This window comes from Eublepharis macularius, chromosome 1 (assembly GCF_028583425.1).
Source record: "Eublepharis macularius isolate TG4126 chromosome 1, MPM_Emac_v1.0, whole genome shotgun sequence".
In the NCBI taxonomy this organism is placed as follows: domain Eukaryota; kingdom Metazoa; phylum Chordata; class Lepidosauria; order Squamata; family Eublepharidae; genus Eublepharis; species Eublepharis macularius.
This window is the reverse complement of record NC_072790.1, coordinates 239,065,998-239,082,214: the sequence shown is the minus strand read 5'-3', so window position 1 is coordinate 239,082,214 and position 16,217 is coordinate 239,065,998. Positions and strand designations below refer to the sequence as shown.

The 16,217-nt window shown below is 50.6% G+C and overlaps 2 protein-coding genes across 3 annotated transcripts in view; both read right to left on the bottom strand.

Moving 5' to 3' along the window:
• PBXIP1 (PBX homeobox interacting protein 1) overlaps window positions 1–3,912 on the bottom strand; it is a 30,925-nt gene extending 27,013 nt beyond the window's left edge. For both annotated transcript variants that reach the window (XM_055000946.1, XM_055000951.1), the window contains exons 1-2: window positions 3,825–3,912; window positions 3,531–3,634 (exon numbers count right to left, since the gene is read on the bottom strand). The gene's annotated coding sequence lies outside the window, so the exon portion shown is untranslated. The remainder of the gene's footprint in view (window positions 1–3,530; window positions 3,635–3,824) is intronic.
• A 4,634-nt stretch (window positions 3,913–8,546) lies between these two features.
• PYGO2 (pygopus family PHD finger 2) lies at window positions 8,547–14,192 on the bottom strand. Its single transcript, XM_054979877.1, has 3 exons — window positions 13,931–14,192; window positions 12,132–12,181; window positions 8,547–10,853 (listed from the first exon to the last, which is right to left on the bottom strand). The coding sequence occupies exons 1-3, from the start codon at window positions 14,190–14,192 to the stop codon at window positions 9,765–9,767; spliced, it is 1,401 nt and encodes a 466-aa protein (XP_054835852.1). The 3' UTR covers window positions 8,547–9,764.
• Between the last annotated feature and the right edge of the window lie 2,025 nt (window positions 14,193–16,217).

Here is a 16,217-nt window from a genome sequence, read left to right as displayed (position 1 = left end):
GTACAATTCAGTTTGATAGGTGGGAGAGGTACAGTGAAGGAAGATGTCAGGATGTAAAGGGTTACAGAGCTTTTCAATTATCTTCAATATTTGTAGATCAAGACGGGTAGCCGTGTTAGTTTGCCTATAGCAGTGGAAAAGAGCAAGAGTCCAGTAACACCTATAAGACTAACAAAATTGGTGGTAGGGTAGGAGCTTTCCTGAGTCACACCACTCACTTCTTCAGATACAGCTAGAATGTGAGTCCCTCTATCTTTATATCTTGGAGAGTGGAGTGATTGAAGAAGCCAAATGACAATAGCGAGTGAATGACAATGGCAGGCGTGATTGGTTAGGGTGGTGTATGCAAAGGGGTAGTGGGTGTAGCATTGGTAATGAGACAGGAAGTCCAGGTCTCGATTTAATCCAGGTGGATGCATTGTCTTGAGTTTTGTTACCAATTGCAATTCAGCAGTCTCTCTTTCTAATCTCCCTTTGAAATTCCTCTGCAGGGGAACTGCTACTTTTAGGTCAGCAACCGAATATCCTGGAAGGTTAAAATGTCCCCCCACTGGTATCCGAAGAAGTGAGCTGTAGCTCACGAAAGCTAATACCCTACCTCTAATTTTGTTAGGTGCTACTGGACTCTTGCTCTTTTCAATATTTGCAGTTGGGTTAGTGAATAGGAAATCCGAATAAGAAACTCGGCATCAACTTCAGCCTTGTTTGACTGTGCTTTATACAAGCAACCGTCTTCTGGATCTCTTTCCTTCTCAAAGATTACTCTGCCGAATTCTGTGAAGTTTCTATTTCTCCTGTCTGCAAAAGCATACTGGACTGTACATGGGCTGCCTAGGTTGAAATCTGGTAGCCAAACTAAGAGTTCTAGTAGCTGCAGCAGAGGGGAGCTTGGGAGACCCGTGTACTTTGAGCTCTCTTCCTCAACTAGCTAAACCAGCATAACTGATGCAAAACAAGATAAATGCAAATTTGGTTTTCGTTTGCCTAACATGCACAGGCCATGGAATGCAGCTTTCCTTCATGCCGAATTTGGATTGCTTTGGTGCAATTGTGTGTGAGTGGAGTGTGTGTACGTAGAGAGAGAGAGAGAGCCTTTAAGAGCTTGGGGAAGAAAGGGGGCAGGGTTGTCGAGAGCCTTCCGGCGGGAGCTATTCTAGCTTCAGCGAGTATGCAGAGAATCCAAATTATGCCAGTCCCCGAATGCGGCCCAATTACTCAGCGCACAGATCGCCTGGCCCGAGTTGCAAGGGCTAGTAGTAAAAAGAGCCTTTTCGGGAATCCCAAAGCAGATGCCGAAGGCGAGCTGCAAAGGCAGAGAGGGTGGGTGTTCAAAGCTCCCCTGGGATAAGAGGTGCCCCCCACCCCAGCCTCGTTTCTCTCCCTCCCTAGAAATCTAAACTCCCTTCTTCCCCTGTGCAGAACAGCTGCCAGGGTAGGAGAATGACTTGGGGGGGGGGAAGGATTCAAGTATATTTAGCTCCTTTTAATGCAGTGAAGCAGGTGGGAAGAGCTATGCCGACAGGCCCAGACTGCTCAGTCCCAGCAGGGACGTGGTAGAGACAGCATTCCACTACCGTTCACCCCACCCCGTGCTTGGCTTTTCTACCCCCCCGCCCCCGGTTTTGGCAGAGCATTGATGATGGGTCCACGGCAGGAAGGAAGCTTGCTGTCTTTGAGTCTCTTGGAGGTGCCTCAACCCCTGCTGGATGTCATAGCAACCATGGCAGAGATATCCTTAATAGGCAATCTGTGCAGGCCGAGGGAACTCGGCAGGCCCCGATCCTCGGCATTAAGCAAAACAGCAAACACTGCTAGGGATAAGTTAGCCCTTATTAGAAGGAGAATAATTCAGAAGGGTTTCACGTTTTTTATTGTTTTTGTTGTAGACAGTGTTGTGTAGTGGTTAGAGGGACAGACTGCAATCTGGGAGCCCCAAGTTCGAATCGTCACTCTGCCATGGAAGCTTGCTGGGTGACCTTGGCCCAGTTACACACGCTGTGCCTAACCTACCTCACAGGGGTGTTGTGAGGATAAAATGAAGGCGAGGAGAACGATGTCAGCTGCTTTGGATTCCCACCGGGTATCAAGGAAACAAGCAAAGAAATAAATAAACAGTAAAAAGGATGAAGCTTAGCCACGTGATGCCTTTTAGATTCAGGTAGAGTCTTTTCCCGTCACCTCTTCCCCAGTCCGTTAAACTGGTGAGTTTGAAGCTTGGAAGGTCTGCATGCAAAGCAGGCGCTCGGCCGCATAAACATGGCCTCCTCTTCCCAAGGCCGCTTTGCACCTGACACTTCTGGGAATGCATCCCAGCTAGCAATGCAGATTTAATTGCCTGTATTGGGGCTAGCTAGTGAAGTGAAGAGAACCAAGCTGTAAGCAAAAGAACCTCATGGCCAAACTTCACCTTACGTAGGAATTGACTAGACGGCCTTAGGCAAGGTGTATGCCCTCCCTACCTGAGACAACTGCGATCGATGGTACTGGCCTACTCTGCAGGGTTGTTAAGGATGACAAATATACTGGAAGTCTTCCGATGCAGGAAATGTGTCTTCTTGTGTTTACTCCTAAAATTTAAAATAGACTCCCGCTCTGCGGGGCCCCTCTATCAGGTTGAGGAAAGGACAGATCGCCTTGTGGACAGCGAAAGCCAGAATTATATTTGTGGATATTTAAGTCCGTCGGCTGCTTCCCTGCCCAAATTGATCCTCGAAGTCCTTGAAATGATTGTTTGTTATTTTGATCATAAGAAATCTAAGACTGACAGTTGTTCCAATTAACTGTGTGATTTTTGTGCCTGTGTTCTCAGAGTGGGCACACAGGGTATTTGGCAGATGGCTAAAAGGGAGACCCCACCCCAACCATTCAGCCCCACGAACAGAAGTTCTTATCTCTTCCATTGCTCTTAAGGAGACCTGTTGCGGTCATACACACTGCCTTCCTTCTTCCAAACATAAAAACCACCCACCCCCAAATGCAGAGACCCTTCTTCAAAGGTTCAGGAGTAACAAAAACAACTGCTCGGGTCCCAGGCTAGAGCCCCCGTCCCCAATTTCCAGCGCAAGCCCCCGCTTCACAAACAAGAGCCCTGTATCAGGCATCTGACAAAGAGAACATGATTCTCGAAAGCTTATGCTACAATAAAATTGGTTAGTCTTAAAGGTGCTACTGGATTCTTTTTGATTTTGCTACCACAGACTAACACAGCTAACTCCTCTGCATCTGTATTATTCTGTGTTTCAAAAAAAGGGGAAGGCAGGCCAGCTTGCTTTCACCCTGCCCATGTCACCCCCCAAAGGTAATAGCCCCCATAAAGCAAGACAGTCCTCTAACAGGGTACCCAGATCAAGGGGAGAAGTGATGGGGATGTCGCCATGGCAACCTAGCATCAGCATCCCAAACGACCCCCTTTTGTGGGGCAGGGAAAAGGTCTGCACAGGACGGGGCGGGGGATTTGAGCTTGCCCTGAGAAATGGGAAACCTCGTGGCCCCCAAACGGACACCTCTCCCCCCTCCTCTGCCTTCCCTACCTTGGTCCAGGGGCTCACACGGCTCTATCGTCCCAGATCCGGATGGAGAGAAAGTCCCGGCTCCTGTTGGAAACTTGGTATCCAAAACTTCTCGGCTCCTTACCCTGTGGAGAAGAGAGGGGAGGGCTGGGTGGGTGAGCGAGCCAATCAGAAGCTCTGGGAAGGAGGACTCGGCCAATGATGGAGGCTGCTTTTGGTTCTGGGGCTGGACAAAGAAAAGCAAGAGAGCACCCCCCCCCCATTCAGCTAGCTGGGCAGCGGGGGGGGGACACTTTGGGGGAACTCCCCCCTTACCCTCAGAGAATCCACCCTGCCAAGTCACTCCTGTGGGGGGAATGCACAGACTTCCACCCCGAAATCCAGCCAGCCTGCAGCAGGCAGGGATGACTAAGCCAAAGGAGGCAGAAAGAGAGAGACAGCAACAGCTGGGAAAGGCGCCGGTGGGTGGATGGGGAGAGACAGCTGAGCCAGACACCCTGACTAGCCTAGAAGGGCTTTAGCAGCCAGGTTCACCACCCTCGCCCCTTCCCTGGCCAACAGAGGAATCAAGGCCACTGAAGAGTTCTGTGTAACTCCAAAGCATGCCCCCGTGGCACATTGGGGGTAAGTTAGTCCATCCTAGCAAGTGAAGAAAGCAAGGATATTAAAGCATCACAGCAGCATTAATTTATAACAATCGTCTTCCTGATGCTATCAATGAGATACTGAAGAGTAGGAAGTTCTAAACAATTGTCATATGGATCATCATGTGAGGCACAGGAGCGGCTTCCGGCAGGGAATTTGCGACTGAAAAATGGGATTAAAAGATAATATGTTAAAAATGTTTCAGTTCTAACAGTTTCTGTATCACCTTTATCCACAGGTTGACCCATTACAGTATGGTAAACTGGCTGGCCGGGTGGAAACTATGACAAGATAAGGAGTCTTGCTGTGGGTGCAGAAAAATAGTTTGTACAGAATTCGTACCCTGCTTTTCTCCCCAGTGTGGGAACCAAAAGCAGCTTGCAGCGCCCTTCTTTTCCATTTTTATCCTCACAACAACCCTTTTAGGCCAGTTAGGTAGAGTGCAATAGGCACAACATGCCCCAGAGAGCTCCTATGGCAGTGTGCAGGATTCAAACCCGAGTCTCTTTGATCCTAGTGTGAGAACCTCTATACCACACTGGGTCTGTTTAACCAAAAGTGTGTGTGTGTGTGTGTGTGTCAGAATCCTTTTTAAAAAAAACCTATGAGGCTTGAATATGATCCAAGCAGCACAGGCTGAGAGCAGCAAACAAGAGGCCGGGAAGAGAGCGGAAAACCACTTTGGCAGGCTCTCGAAAACCTACAAAGAACTGCCCACCCTGATTCCTCACAGGCCCACGGCACAATCCTACCGATCCTTATAATTTTCAACAGTTGGTATCACAAAACAGGAAAAACTCCCCCAAAGTGTCTCCCACTATCTTTATGTTTCCCACCTGCCACCACGGGTCATAACAAATGCCAAACAAACTTTGAGTGGCCGCGTCTTCATTGCCAGGTGATTTCCCGGAGTTGTATTTGTGTGCAGAAACACAATGTGGATTTCCTGCCACTCTTGCAGCGTTCGACTCTCTCCACGCAGACCCATCTGCTCTCACAGGCAGTGTTTTGCTGAACTGATGAAATAAATTTGAACTCGGGTCTCCTGTATCCAACTCCTTGCCTTATGCCCCAGCGTTCCCCCCCAACCAGCCCCTAATTTACCCCTGCCCGTGCTGACCCCGTTTTGCCATAAACGCCCCACATCCCACAAAGGGCTTTGCTCCAAGCCTGAGATTCTCTGATTTTTTTTGTCGACTGGCGCCCCAGGCTTGTCCTTGGCAGTGAAAGGGGCCTGGCACCAGGAGCCTTCCTTTAGCGCCCGAGCCAAGGAGGGTGTTTTTAACACTCTGCCAAAGGCAAGCCGTTTGTCATCGGCCTTCAAGAAAGAGGACAAACGGAGGAACACAAATACCACAGGTCTCTGACCTGTTCTTTGGGGCCGTGGATGGCCTGTCCTGTCCACAGAGGTGGTTGCTATGCTAGGGCAAAAGGTTGGGAGGCAAGCTCAGGACTGGCAAATAGGAACCGGGAAGGGTACCCCCCCCTTTCCAACCAGCAATAGTTAAAAAGATCTCAAAACCACACACGTGGTACCATAGACAGCTTACACAAACAGTAACTGGTTGCGGATTCTTCTGCTGTAGAATGTGGGGAAACTGTACGGCAGGGCAGCTCTCGCCTTTAGTCGCCCCCTGGAAAGTTCTTGCTTGGAACGAGAAGACAAGAGAGAAGACCCTTGGATCCGTTGGCCAGCAGTAACAGCTTAAGGCAAGTGTCAGCGCTCGTCCCCACCAGCTATCCGCGAGTTCCCATGTGAGCATTAGGGGCCTTAAGTACCTTTGCCACCTCTCTAATCACTAGAGATGGAAAGTGTTGAACATGGGTCCTGGAACTCGCTCGAGACCAATCAGGTATGAAAGTTCACCTTCCCAGCTGACAGCCTCCGAAGGAGGAATAGAAAACCCATCCTCAGCTAGGCTGTTGCCCTTCCAGAAAGAAAACACCGTCCTGATCGCTTTTGGCTATTCCTGGGGGCTTGGTCTATGGCTTCATAGACGGAAGCTACCCTGAAGTGGATCCCAACGGCCATTTAATTTCTATATTGTTACTGGCGGTGAGGGGGAAGACACATGCAGCCTACTGGGTATTTGCAGCCAGTGTGGTGTAGCAGTCAGTGCAATTCTAAAGAGAATCACTCCAGCCTAAGCCCATTGATTTCAATGGATTTAGACTGGAGTCACTCTCTTTAGGATAGTAGAGAGTCCAGTAGCACCTTTAAGACTAACCCATTTAATTGTAGCATAAGCTTTTGAGAACCACAGCTCTCATCAGATGCATCTGACGAAGAGAGCTATGGCTTTCGAAAGCTTATGCTACAATAAAGCCAGTTCGTCTTAAAGGTGCTACTGGACTCTACTATTTTGCAACTAGACTAACCTAGCTAACTCCTCTGGATTTCTTTGGGATTGCACTGGGAGTGTCAGATTAAGATCTGGGAGACCCAGGTTTGAATCTCCACCCTGCCATGGAAACTTGCTGGCTGACCTTGAGATAGTCACACCCTCTCAGTCAGCCCCACCTCACAGCGTTGTTGTGAGGATGAAATGGAGATTTGAGCTTTGGGTCCCGTCGAGGAATAAGATGGAACATAAAAGTAGTATATAAACAAATCTATCCTTCTTCACCCACCCACCCCAAAATAGCTAAGGCCGGCCATCTGTCCGAGCACCAGTGATCCAACCCCGCCTTTCCGCTCCTTAAACGGCAATTGCTCAATTACTACGTTGCTTCATACGCGTGGAAAGTGTCACAGTTTCAGAGATAAAACACTGTCTACTTTCATGGTTAACTGGAAACCCATTGACTTTCTGCGTGAGACAAGAAAAAAGGAATTAATCATTTGTGGATTTGATATCTAAGATAAACTTGAGAAAAATAAATAGAAGTGGGGGGGCAGTATTGAAAAGGTAAATTTTAGAGGTATTAAACCTGCAAGTATAAGGTGTGTAAAGATATAATAGGTGTTGTAGAGGAAAATGAAATGTATTTTTTCTTTTTTCCTTTAATTTTCACTTCTCTTTCTCTTTTCTTCTCTTTTTATTCCCTTTTCCTTTTCTCGACCCCTTTATTGGGCTTTAAAAAAAAAAGGTTAACAGTTTCCATCAGTGTGTTTGATGTACTATTGTGGCGGTAATGTTTATGACAAGTTTTATGGCTGGATCCTGCACGAGGACCGTGTGAGATTTGCACATGGACCGCTGGTTTTCCCTCCTCCTGGAGCCCTTCCTGACAATAGAAAAAGGTTCTCCTGGGCTCTCCGAATCACATGCAGAAAAATCTGGGACGGTCAGGAGGTGAGCATTAAGGACGGGCTGATGCAAGGGTACTTTTCTCCAGCCCAAAGTCTTCTGTGGATGCAGAACACAAGGCTCTCCAGTTGGGGGAAACTTTGCTATCATTGGATCTGCGGGAGTTGTCAGGATGTTCCTGACCCCTATCTGCTTCCTCTTCCCACAATCGGGGTGCTGTCATGTAACACCTACCTTTAAGACTAACACAAATTGTGAAAGGGTATGAGCTTCCGTGCTTCATAACGAAACTCAAGACAATGCATCCAACTGGACTGAATCGAGACCTGGGCTTCTTGTCTCATTACCAATGCTGATTTCTCCACACCCACTACCCCCTCTGTATACCCCATCCTATCCAATCACCCCTACCATTATCATTCAGCTTCTACAATCACTCCACTCTCCAAGATATAAGGACAGGACTCATATTCTAGCTGAATCTGAAGAAGTGAGCTGTGACTCACGAAAGCTCATACCCTGCCACAAATTTTGTTACTGGACTCTTGCTCTTTTTTACTACCTAGGCAACAATGTCCCTCCTCCTAACCATCCACCCATGATGTGAAAGAATATCCTTTGGGGGATCAGGCAAGCAAGTTCCTCTAGATTAGACTACTGCAACGAACTCTTTGTGGGGCTGCCCACGAAGACTGACCAAAACTTATAGATTGCTCCAAAGCTCTTTTGTGATCACAAATTTTGTTAGTCTTATAGGTGCCACTGGACTCTTCTTTTCTACTGCTACAGACAAACATGGCTACCCATCTTGATCTACAGCAATGAGTCTGTGAGTCCCTCATCATCTCATAGTAAAGGCTGGAAAGACAGATTCTTAAGATCTTTTTGTTTGTGGCTCAGTAGTTCCGCAGTTGCTTTGCCGCTCAAATCTTGCTCTTCTGCTGCAAACCAACACACCTACCCACCTGAAACTTGTGCCACACCAGAGTATTAGCTCAAAAGGCATACACCATTCACACACACAGACACAGACATACAGAGAGAGAGAGAGAGAGAGAGAGAGAGAGAGAGAGAGAGAGAGAGAGAGAGAGGCGTCCCCGTTCCTTTCCAATTACATTGTAACAGCATGGTACAAAATCTTCCTTTTAATGATCACACATAAAAACAAAAAGTGGGAAGTTCTCATGTATATGGACCAAACTATACCCCATCCGTCCCATCCCACCCTCCATGGCCAAATTATTTTGCTGTCAAAAGTTCCAGAAGAATTAAAAAATATTTTTTTAAACAAAAATCACACCAGTAATCACTTGACCAAAATAAAAAAATAAAAAAATAAAAGCCAGGGCTGGGGAGATCCATCAAAACATCAAAAGATTTTTAAAAAACAAACATTTAAAAAATCCCAGGAGTTCCTCCTGCATGGCTGTGTTTGAATGCCTGGCCCGGCAAGAGTCTTTCGGGCAAGAGTTGTCCGTCCTCCCACATGAAGCTGTTTCCCAAAAGCTCTGGGGCAAAACCTTCTGATGGCCGACTTGACACGTCCCCCCAAATAGTCCCGCTTGGGTGAGTTGCAGCTGACAAAACTCTTAAAAATGTGTGTCGGAGGATAAATCAGCACCAGCAGGAACCAAGCTGAGTTCTGGAACTGGACCCTCCTCCTCTTTGGAAGAACCAGACAGGACAAAGACCCGACACATCAGTGCAGAAGTGGTCAAAACTTTGACGGCAGCGATTGTGACTGGCTGCTCCCACCCTGCCAGCTCCCCGAGCATCACGCCGCAGCGGCTCAGAGAGAATCAGAAGAATGCTAGCAACTTTCCGCAAAACCATCCAACTTCGTGTGGGCGAGGGATGAGAGCAGAGGGCTGCCCCGGGACACAAAGTCCGGCCGCTGCTTGGAACGACGGAGATGGATCCCTGGGCACAGGCTGGCTGCTCCGGACAGGAATGTTATGAATGCTACACTGTGGATCATCCACGCAGATCTGCTACGAAACCACCCGCTCGCAATGTTATCCAGGACAAAAGAGGTTTGGGGGAATCAAAGCTGCTCGCTGCGATGAGAACAGCCCCACCCCACCCCTGGTTCCGAAGGGTACAAGGATTCTATAAACGAACGGGGTCTCTGCTTTGATTTCCACCAGTCTCATGAGGAAGGGGCTCTTCTGGCCAACCAGTGAAGTCACGGTTTGTGTCTCCCCCCACAGACGAGCTGCTCATAATCCGTGTGTGTGCGCGCATGGGTTCGTGGCCCAATCTGAGCCCAGGAGAGTCTAGTGGTATAAAATCTGAGGTGCCACCGTCTCTGCCAAGGGTAGCTCATGGCACCACCTGTCCACTGCTCACCCGCTGCTGCTCAGCCATCGTTGGCAGCCACCAGTTGCCCCAGGCCTTCCCGGATGTAGACCGACTGTATCTCCTTGGTCTTGAGGCAGTAGTCGCAGGCCCACACCGCTGAGGCCTCGGTGGTCAGCAGCCCGTAGGCGTTCTCCGTCATGCCCGTGCACTCCCGGTGGAACCACTTCTGGCACGAGGCCTCGCACAAGATGGCGTCCTGGTCGTCGTTCACCTCGCTGCGGCAGACTCCGCAGGGGTACACCAGTCCAGGGGGCGGCTGATGGCCAGAATTGCCGGCGGTCTTGCCGGGAGGAGGGGGGAGGCTGTTGGCCTCGGGAGTGCCTGTGCCGCCGTGCCCTGTGTTGTTGGGCGCAAACGTTGGCTGGGTGCCGTTCACGGCTGCCGGCGAGCCTGTGTGCTGCTCCTGACTGAAGGTGTTGGAGGGGGGGTTGAGGGGCTTGCCGCCTCCGTTGTCTTCACCGCTAGGAGGGAAGCCCGGGTCGGGCCCAGGAAAGGGGCTTGGATTGGGTGGGAGGGTGGGGAGATTCTGGTTGGGGCGCGGCATTGGTGACTGTCCGAAAAGATTTGCTGGCTGGCTGAAGCGCTGGGCCATCGGAGGACCCCCAGCAGGGTTGAGGCCGGGCCCCGGGCCCACGTCTCCTCCTCGTGGGGGCTGCCCCATGGTGGGGGAGATCATGGGGCCAAAGCCCCCCATTGGTCCTTGCATGAGCTGGCTGCCAGGGGGGCTGAAGTTCTGCCCCAGGGGCTGCCCAAAGGGCTGCCCGCCAAAGCCCATCCCACCGGGCTGAACGTAACCAGCGTTCTGGGGGGGCATGTTGAACGCTGGGCCCATCTGGCCAGGGCCGAAGGGGGGAGGCTGCCTCCGCATGGGCTGGGGGCCTCCCCCGTATCCAGGAGGGACCTGGGGGCCCATGGCCCCTTGCATGCGGAAGTTCCCAAAAGGTCCGGGGTTGCCGAGGAAAGGGGCGGAGACCGAACTGACTTTGGGAGCCCCGAAGTCATCCTCAAAGGGGTTGGAGGCCACCAGGTGGTCGACCATGGGGGTCGGCGGTGGGGCAAACTCCGAGAGGTGGGAATAAGCGGGGCCCTGCAAGGAGAAAGAACAAAGTAAGTACGCTGGAGGCTGGCTGGTGAGCCTGCTGCACGTGCAAGCTGATCTATGCTTCTGACCCAACAAGGGGAGAATTCTGGACGGTGCCCCTTCAGACTGCAGGCACAGCCAGTGGATTTTTTAATGGCTGTCCTTGCAGAGCTAGTCTCCTGAGAGCCCCCACCCCCCTTTGCAACAAAGCAGGGGGAGAACCATGCAAAGAACATTTATTCTGCCTTCAAGACCTAAGGTGGATACTTTCACCTGAAGGAGCAGAAGGGGAGAAAATTACAGCATCGGGGAGCTCTTCTTATATTACTTATGCAAGAGAGCAGGCACGAAAGCCGGTAAAAACGTGTCCAGATTTATTCTGAATGTTGGGCAACAGGCATATAGAAACAGTCCTGTTTCTATATGCCTGTATATAGAAAGGGGAGCCTTTATGGCTCCAGTTCCTTGGCCTTCATGCTTTCCATCGCTCTGTAACCATGAGAGCCTGAAGGTTGCACTCTTAAAGGCAAATGCATTGAGCAGACACAAAGCTTAAGTCGCACAGCTGGCTCCTCTGTCAACTACGAAAGTCACAGCAAGATGTCACCCACAGACGCAGCAGGAGATTCCTCTGCAGACATCCCCACCCCTGCAAAAGTCCTCTTTGCTCAACCAGATGGAACCCTCCCTGCACACACTGGTCTACGATAGCCAGAGACTGTTGAGCAAAGGTGACTCCCCTCCCCCCTTTCCCCCTTGAACTGACTCACCTTCTGCGCAAAAGAAAATACAAACAGATAATCTTGCAAGCAAATCTAACCACAGACAATGTGACTGCATTTGAGTTCGCAGGGGGTATATCCTGCCATTCCGCTCAGCAAACAGCTGCATGTTTCTCCAGTGCAAGGAGATTTCGGCCACTGCTTTGTGCGCTGGACAGCTAGGTCAACATTAGCTGAGCCACACATTAACTACTTTTTGCTACAGCCATGGGCGGTGGGGAGGAAACTCAGCACCTTTGTTAGTTCCGACCCTTCAGGTATCATGCAAAAAAAAAAGTTCAACATTCTGATCAACTCAAAGGCCAAAAAAAGCTGCAACCGGCAGAGCCGACTTGGCCCGAGTGAAACAGAAATATATACATACTTGTACACTGCAGAATCGGCTGAACCGCAAGCTTGGCAAGGTAGAGCCAAGACAAAGAGGCAGCACCGCAAAGAAACATCCCCAGACAGATACAGCACCCCCGGGAAGAAGACATGACAGGCACAACAGCTCTGTTACCTGTGTGTTGGACTTCCGGCGTTTCTTTTCGGGACTCTTCATTTGAAGGCCTAATTTCAGAAGGGGAAAGGGGGAGAGAAAGCATCAGTGCTAGGCTGCCCAGCACCAAGGACAGCCTCCAAGGAGCAGAATGCAGCTGTACAAAAGAGCCCAAACTACTAGCCCGCTTTAAAAAGATTCCATGCCTGCACAGTTTGGCACAGCACACCACTCAACTCTCTGGCTACAATCAAGTATTCCTTGAAGCCAAAAAAAGCCCCTGTGTAGGAGGCAGCTTCTGTTTGGCAATAGGGTGTGTATTTTTTTTTGTTGTGTTTTTGTTACCTGCAGGGCAAGAGTGCCAGCTGCTCACCCCCAAGCCCTGCAGCAATTGAGGACACACCTAGCAGCACAAAGCTTCTCCTAGAGAGCACCGCCTAGGATCATCCCCTATCAGTAATGCACTCATCTAATCTCATCAAGGTGGTTTTAAGAGTCAACCTCATTGTTGCAGGAAAATGGTTAACTAAACGAGACATGGCCTAGCTTGAAAGACGGAGCCCACCGTTTCAAATCCCTCCAACTCACAAAAAAAATAAATTATTGGGTGACTTCAGACGAAGCACCAAACATGTTTGTCCACTCTTTAGAACTTGCTAAAACCCTGTACCCTGGCCCAAGAAGCAGCAAGTGCTCCAAGGCAAGCTTCGAAGCAAATCAGGATTTTGAATAACAAAACAGAAAAGCAGTCCATCTAGTAAGCTTCCCGTTTCACACAGCAGCCAACCATTTTCTCTGGAAAGCCAACCCGCAAGGCATAGAGACCCCGACCTTCCCCAGAGGCTGCATCCTAGCACCGGGATTCAGAGGTTGACTGCCTCTGGAGGTGGAGGCTCCATTCAGCCATCTTACCGAGAAGCCACTGACAAACCTGCACGGCTAGTAGTCGCGATCAATGGCTACCAGTTATGACCGAAGGTAGTCTCCAGAATCTGAGTTCAGTGGCGCCCTAGAGACCCACAACCTTTCCAGGGTATAAGCCTTCAAGAGTCAAAGCTCCCTTTGGGTCTGAAGAACGAAGTTTTGACTTGCAAAAGCGTATACACTGGAAATCTTGCTGGTCTTTTAAGATGCTACCGGCCTAAAAACCTCTGTTAATATAGGATGTAAATCGAGTGGCACCTTAGAAGCCAACAGGATTTTCAGGGTGTAAGCTTTCCAGAGGCAGAGATCCCTTCTTCAGAGGGTCAAAGCTCCCTGTGTGTGTTATCTTCCTCTTTTCTGTTGAATTTTCAAGAGAATCTTGTCTTCTCATAATGTGACCAAAGCACTAAAGCCTCAGTTTTGCCATTTTAACTTTTAGGGAGAATTTGGGATTGGTTTGAACTAGAACTCACTTATTGGTCTTTTTTAATAAAAAAAAAAACATGTATCTGAAGAAGGGAGCTGTGACTCTGGAAAGCTCACACCCTGAAAATCTTGGGTCTCTTGGGTGCCACTGGACTCAAATCCTGCGGACCGACCCGGCTCCCCACCTAAACCCACCTCCGGAGGCAGTCCGCCTTTGAGCCCCAGAACCCGGCCTCTCCGCCACTCCCAGACCTTCTGATCTGGGCTCATCAATTGCTCCGCTCCACCACGGCGCTGACCCACCCGCAGGCGCCCCCCACTCCTCCCCCCAACGGTCTCTCCACCACCTCTCGTGGCGGTGAGTTCCGCAAGCCAACCGGAGGCACTAGCGGGTTTTCTGGTTCGGGGCGCTCCCCCTGCCCCGGGAGCAGACGAGGAAGGGAACGGCCGCTTCGCCCCCGGCTCCTTACCGGCCTTGCCCTGCTTGCGGCCCGGGCCTGCGGAGAGGCTGCCCGGCGGGGGTGGCGGCGGAGGCGGCGGGCCCGGGGGCGGCGGGGCGGGGCCGACTCCGCCCTCCAGCTTCTCGGGGTGCGGGGCCGCCATAAGCGACGGGGGGAAGGAGAAGGGGAGGCGGGCCGAGCAGCTACAGGCGCCGCGCTGCCCCGGGCCGCGCCATCGCGACGGGAAGCGGAAGCCCGTCGCCTGCGCCGGCGGTTGGGAGCGCAGCGCCATGGAGAGCGGCGGCCAGAGCGGCGCGCGGGCGGCACTTCCTGCCAAGGGGGGGACAGAACGATCGGGGCCTTGGGGCTTTTTATAAGCGCGGGTGGGACCGCTCTAGGATTCCGTATCTCGGTAACGTCCTGGAACCGGAAATTCCGGTTTCACGTGGATTAATTCCCAACTCGCGGTGCCTCTCTAGGCTTTTTGTCTATGGTCTTTAATAGAGGGGAATAAGCGCTAATCCTTAGCAGGAACTTCCGGTAATGGACTAGAGCCGCCCTTGGGCAGGATTTTCACAGAGGAAAACCTCCACCGCCGTTTTAGCGGAGTCGTTGCCGTCTATGGTGCGACCGTAGAGGCACCGTTCTACGCCTTGGCATCTCTATGGAAGGAAGCTCCGCCGGCTTGGAGGGACCGGAAGTGCCCGAAAGGTTTTTTCAATTTCTATTGGTCACGGCTGGTCCCGCCCCAAACAAGACGGTTGGGAATGTACCACTTTATTAGGGAAGGGTGAGGACAGTCAGTGCTGGGACTGGTGACTTCTTGTGTGAGTTCAGTTTCCTCAGGCGGTTTATGGTCAAGACTCAACAATGTCAAAGTTCTTATTGGGGGGGAAGATGAGAGAACTTTTTTCCCCCTATATGGGAGAATCCGAGTGGGAGGAGGAAGCGCCTCGATTGCGATTGGGATGGCGAAGGCGTGACGTATTTAGGGCAGCCAATCAGCATAAAGGTATGGAACTCGCCGGCCAATCGCAGCCACCTGGCCGCACTGTGGTGTCATGGGAGTTGTAGGAAAGACCCAAGGAAGGCGATGTACGCTAATCGACAGCAAGGCAAAGATCCGGGTCCAGCAGCACCTTAAAGAGCAACCAGATCTGCAGGGCATGAGCTTTCGAGTGTCCACGCTCCCTTCTTGAGATACATTTAGAAGTGGAAGTATGGAGGGTTTTTATTCATCTAGGAATGGTATTTAACGTTAACTGTGTAAGGTATGTAATACTGTGTGAGGTATAGTAATACTATAATCAGCTTAGTAAAAGTCGGGGAGTGAAAAGCAGAAAATCAGCATCCGCAGTGAGAAAAGAGGCCCACGTCCATATTAAGCGGTGTGTGTGTGTGTGTTTCCATTATTTTTAGCTTTGCAAATATACTCAACTTGCAAACAATTTGCAAATCATCCTAGAGAGGCTTTGTAGCTTAGTGGTTAAGCTACAAGTAAGCACTCTAGCGGTTCTACTCCCACTCTCCTAGTAGGTGGCCATGGGTAAGCCACTCCTCTCAGCCCCAGCTCCCCAACTGTATTGTGAGGATAACAACAACCCTGGCTCTTAATCCCTCAAGAAGAGTGGTATAAGGAGGCTTGTCAGATGAGGTCTGGCCTAATAATACCAGATCCTGGGAAGAGGTCAACTTACGATGTGCATGAACAGCGCCTGTGCGCTCCTGGATCAGCATGATGACATCACTATAAGAAGTGACATCATTATACTGAACCGCCCCACTTCCAGGCGCCACTCCTGGGTGGCACCACACTATTGCAGGCGGCCGCCTAGGATGGCAAGCTACTTCCTACAGCCTGGTAGCAGTGGTATGCAGCCACAGGAGGCTGGCTGGGCCCCCTGGCTGGCCGTTTCAGGCCTGGCAAGCCACTTGTTCATCCCAGCAGCAGTGCCGCACAGCTGCAGGAGACTGGGCACGGGGCTGAGCAACCAACGGGGGAGCGGCCAGCTCAGGTGCCTGGTATTTGGGGGATGTTTTTTCCGGATGCTCCCCCAAATACCAGACTGCCTGGGCCAAAGCTGGACACCCTGCCATTCCTATATTTGCTTTAAATATGTACTCCTATATACTACATGTGCTTCATATTGTCTAATGTCAGTCCTAGAACTGATTATGTTCTGTCTCAGCAATTCTTCAACCCCATATTGGATCCTTGCTAAGGCTATGTATTTATCCTATGACATTGTTTATGGAAATGTTCTTGACACTGTACAGAAATGCCTGCCCTTGTCCTTGCCACTGATTGTACTAATCT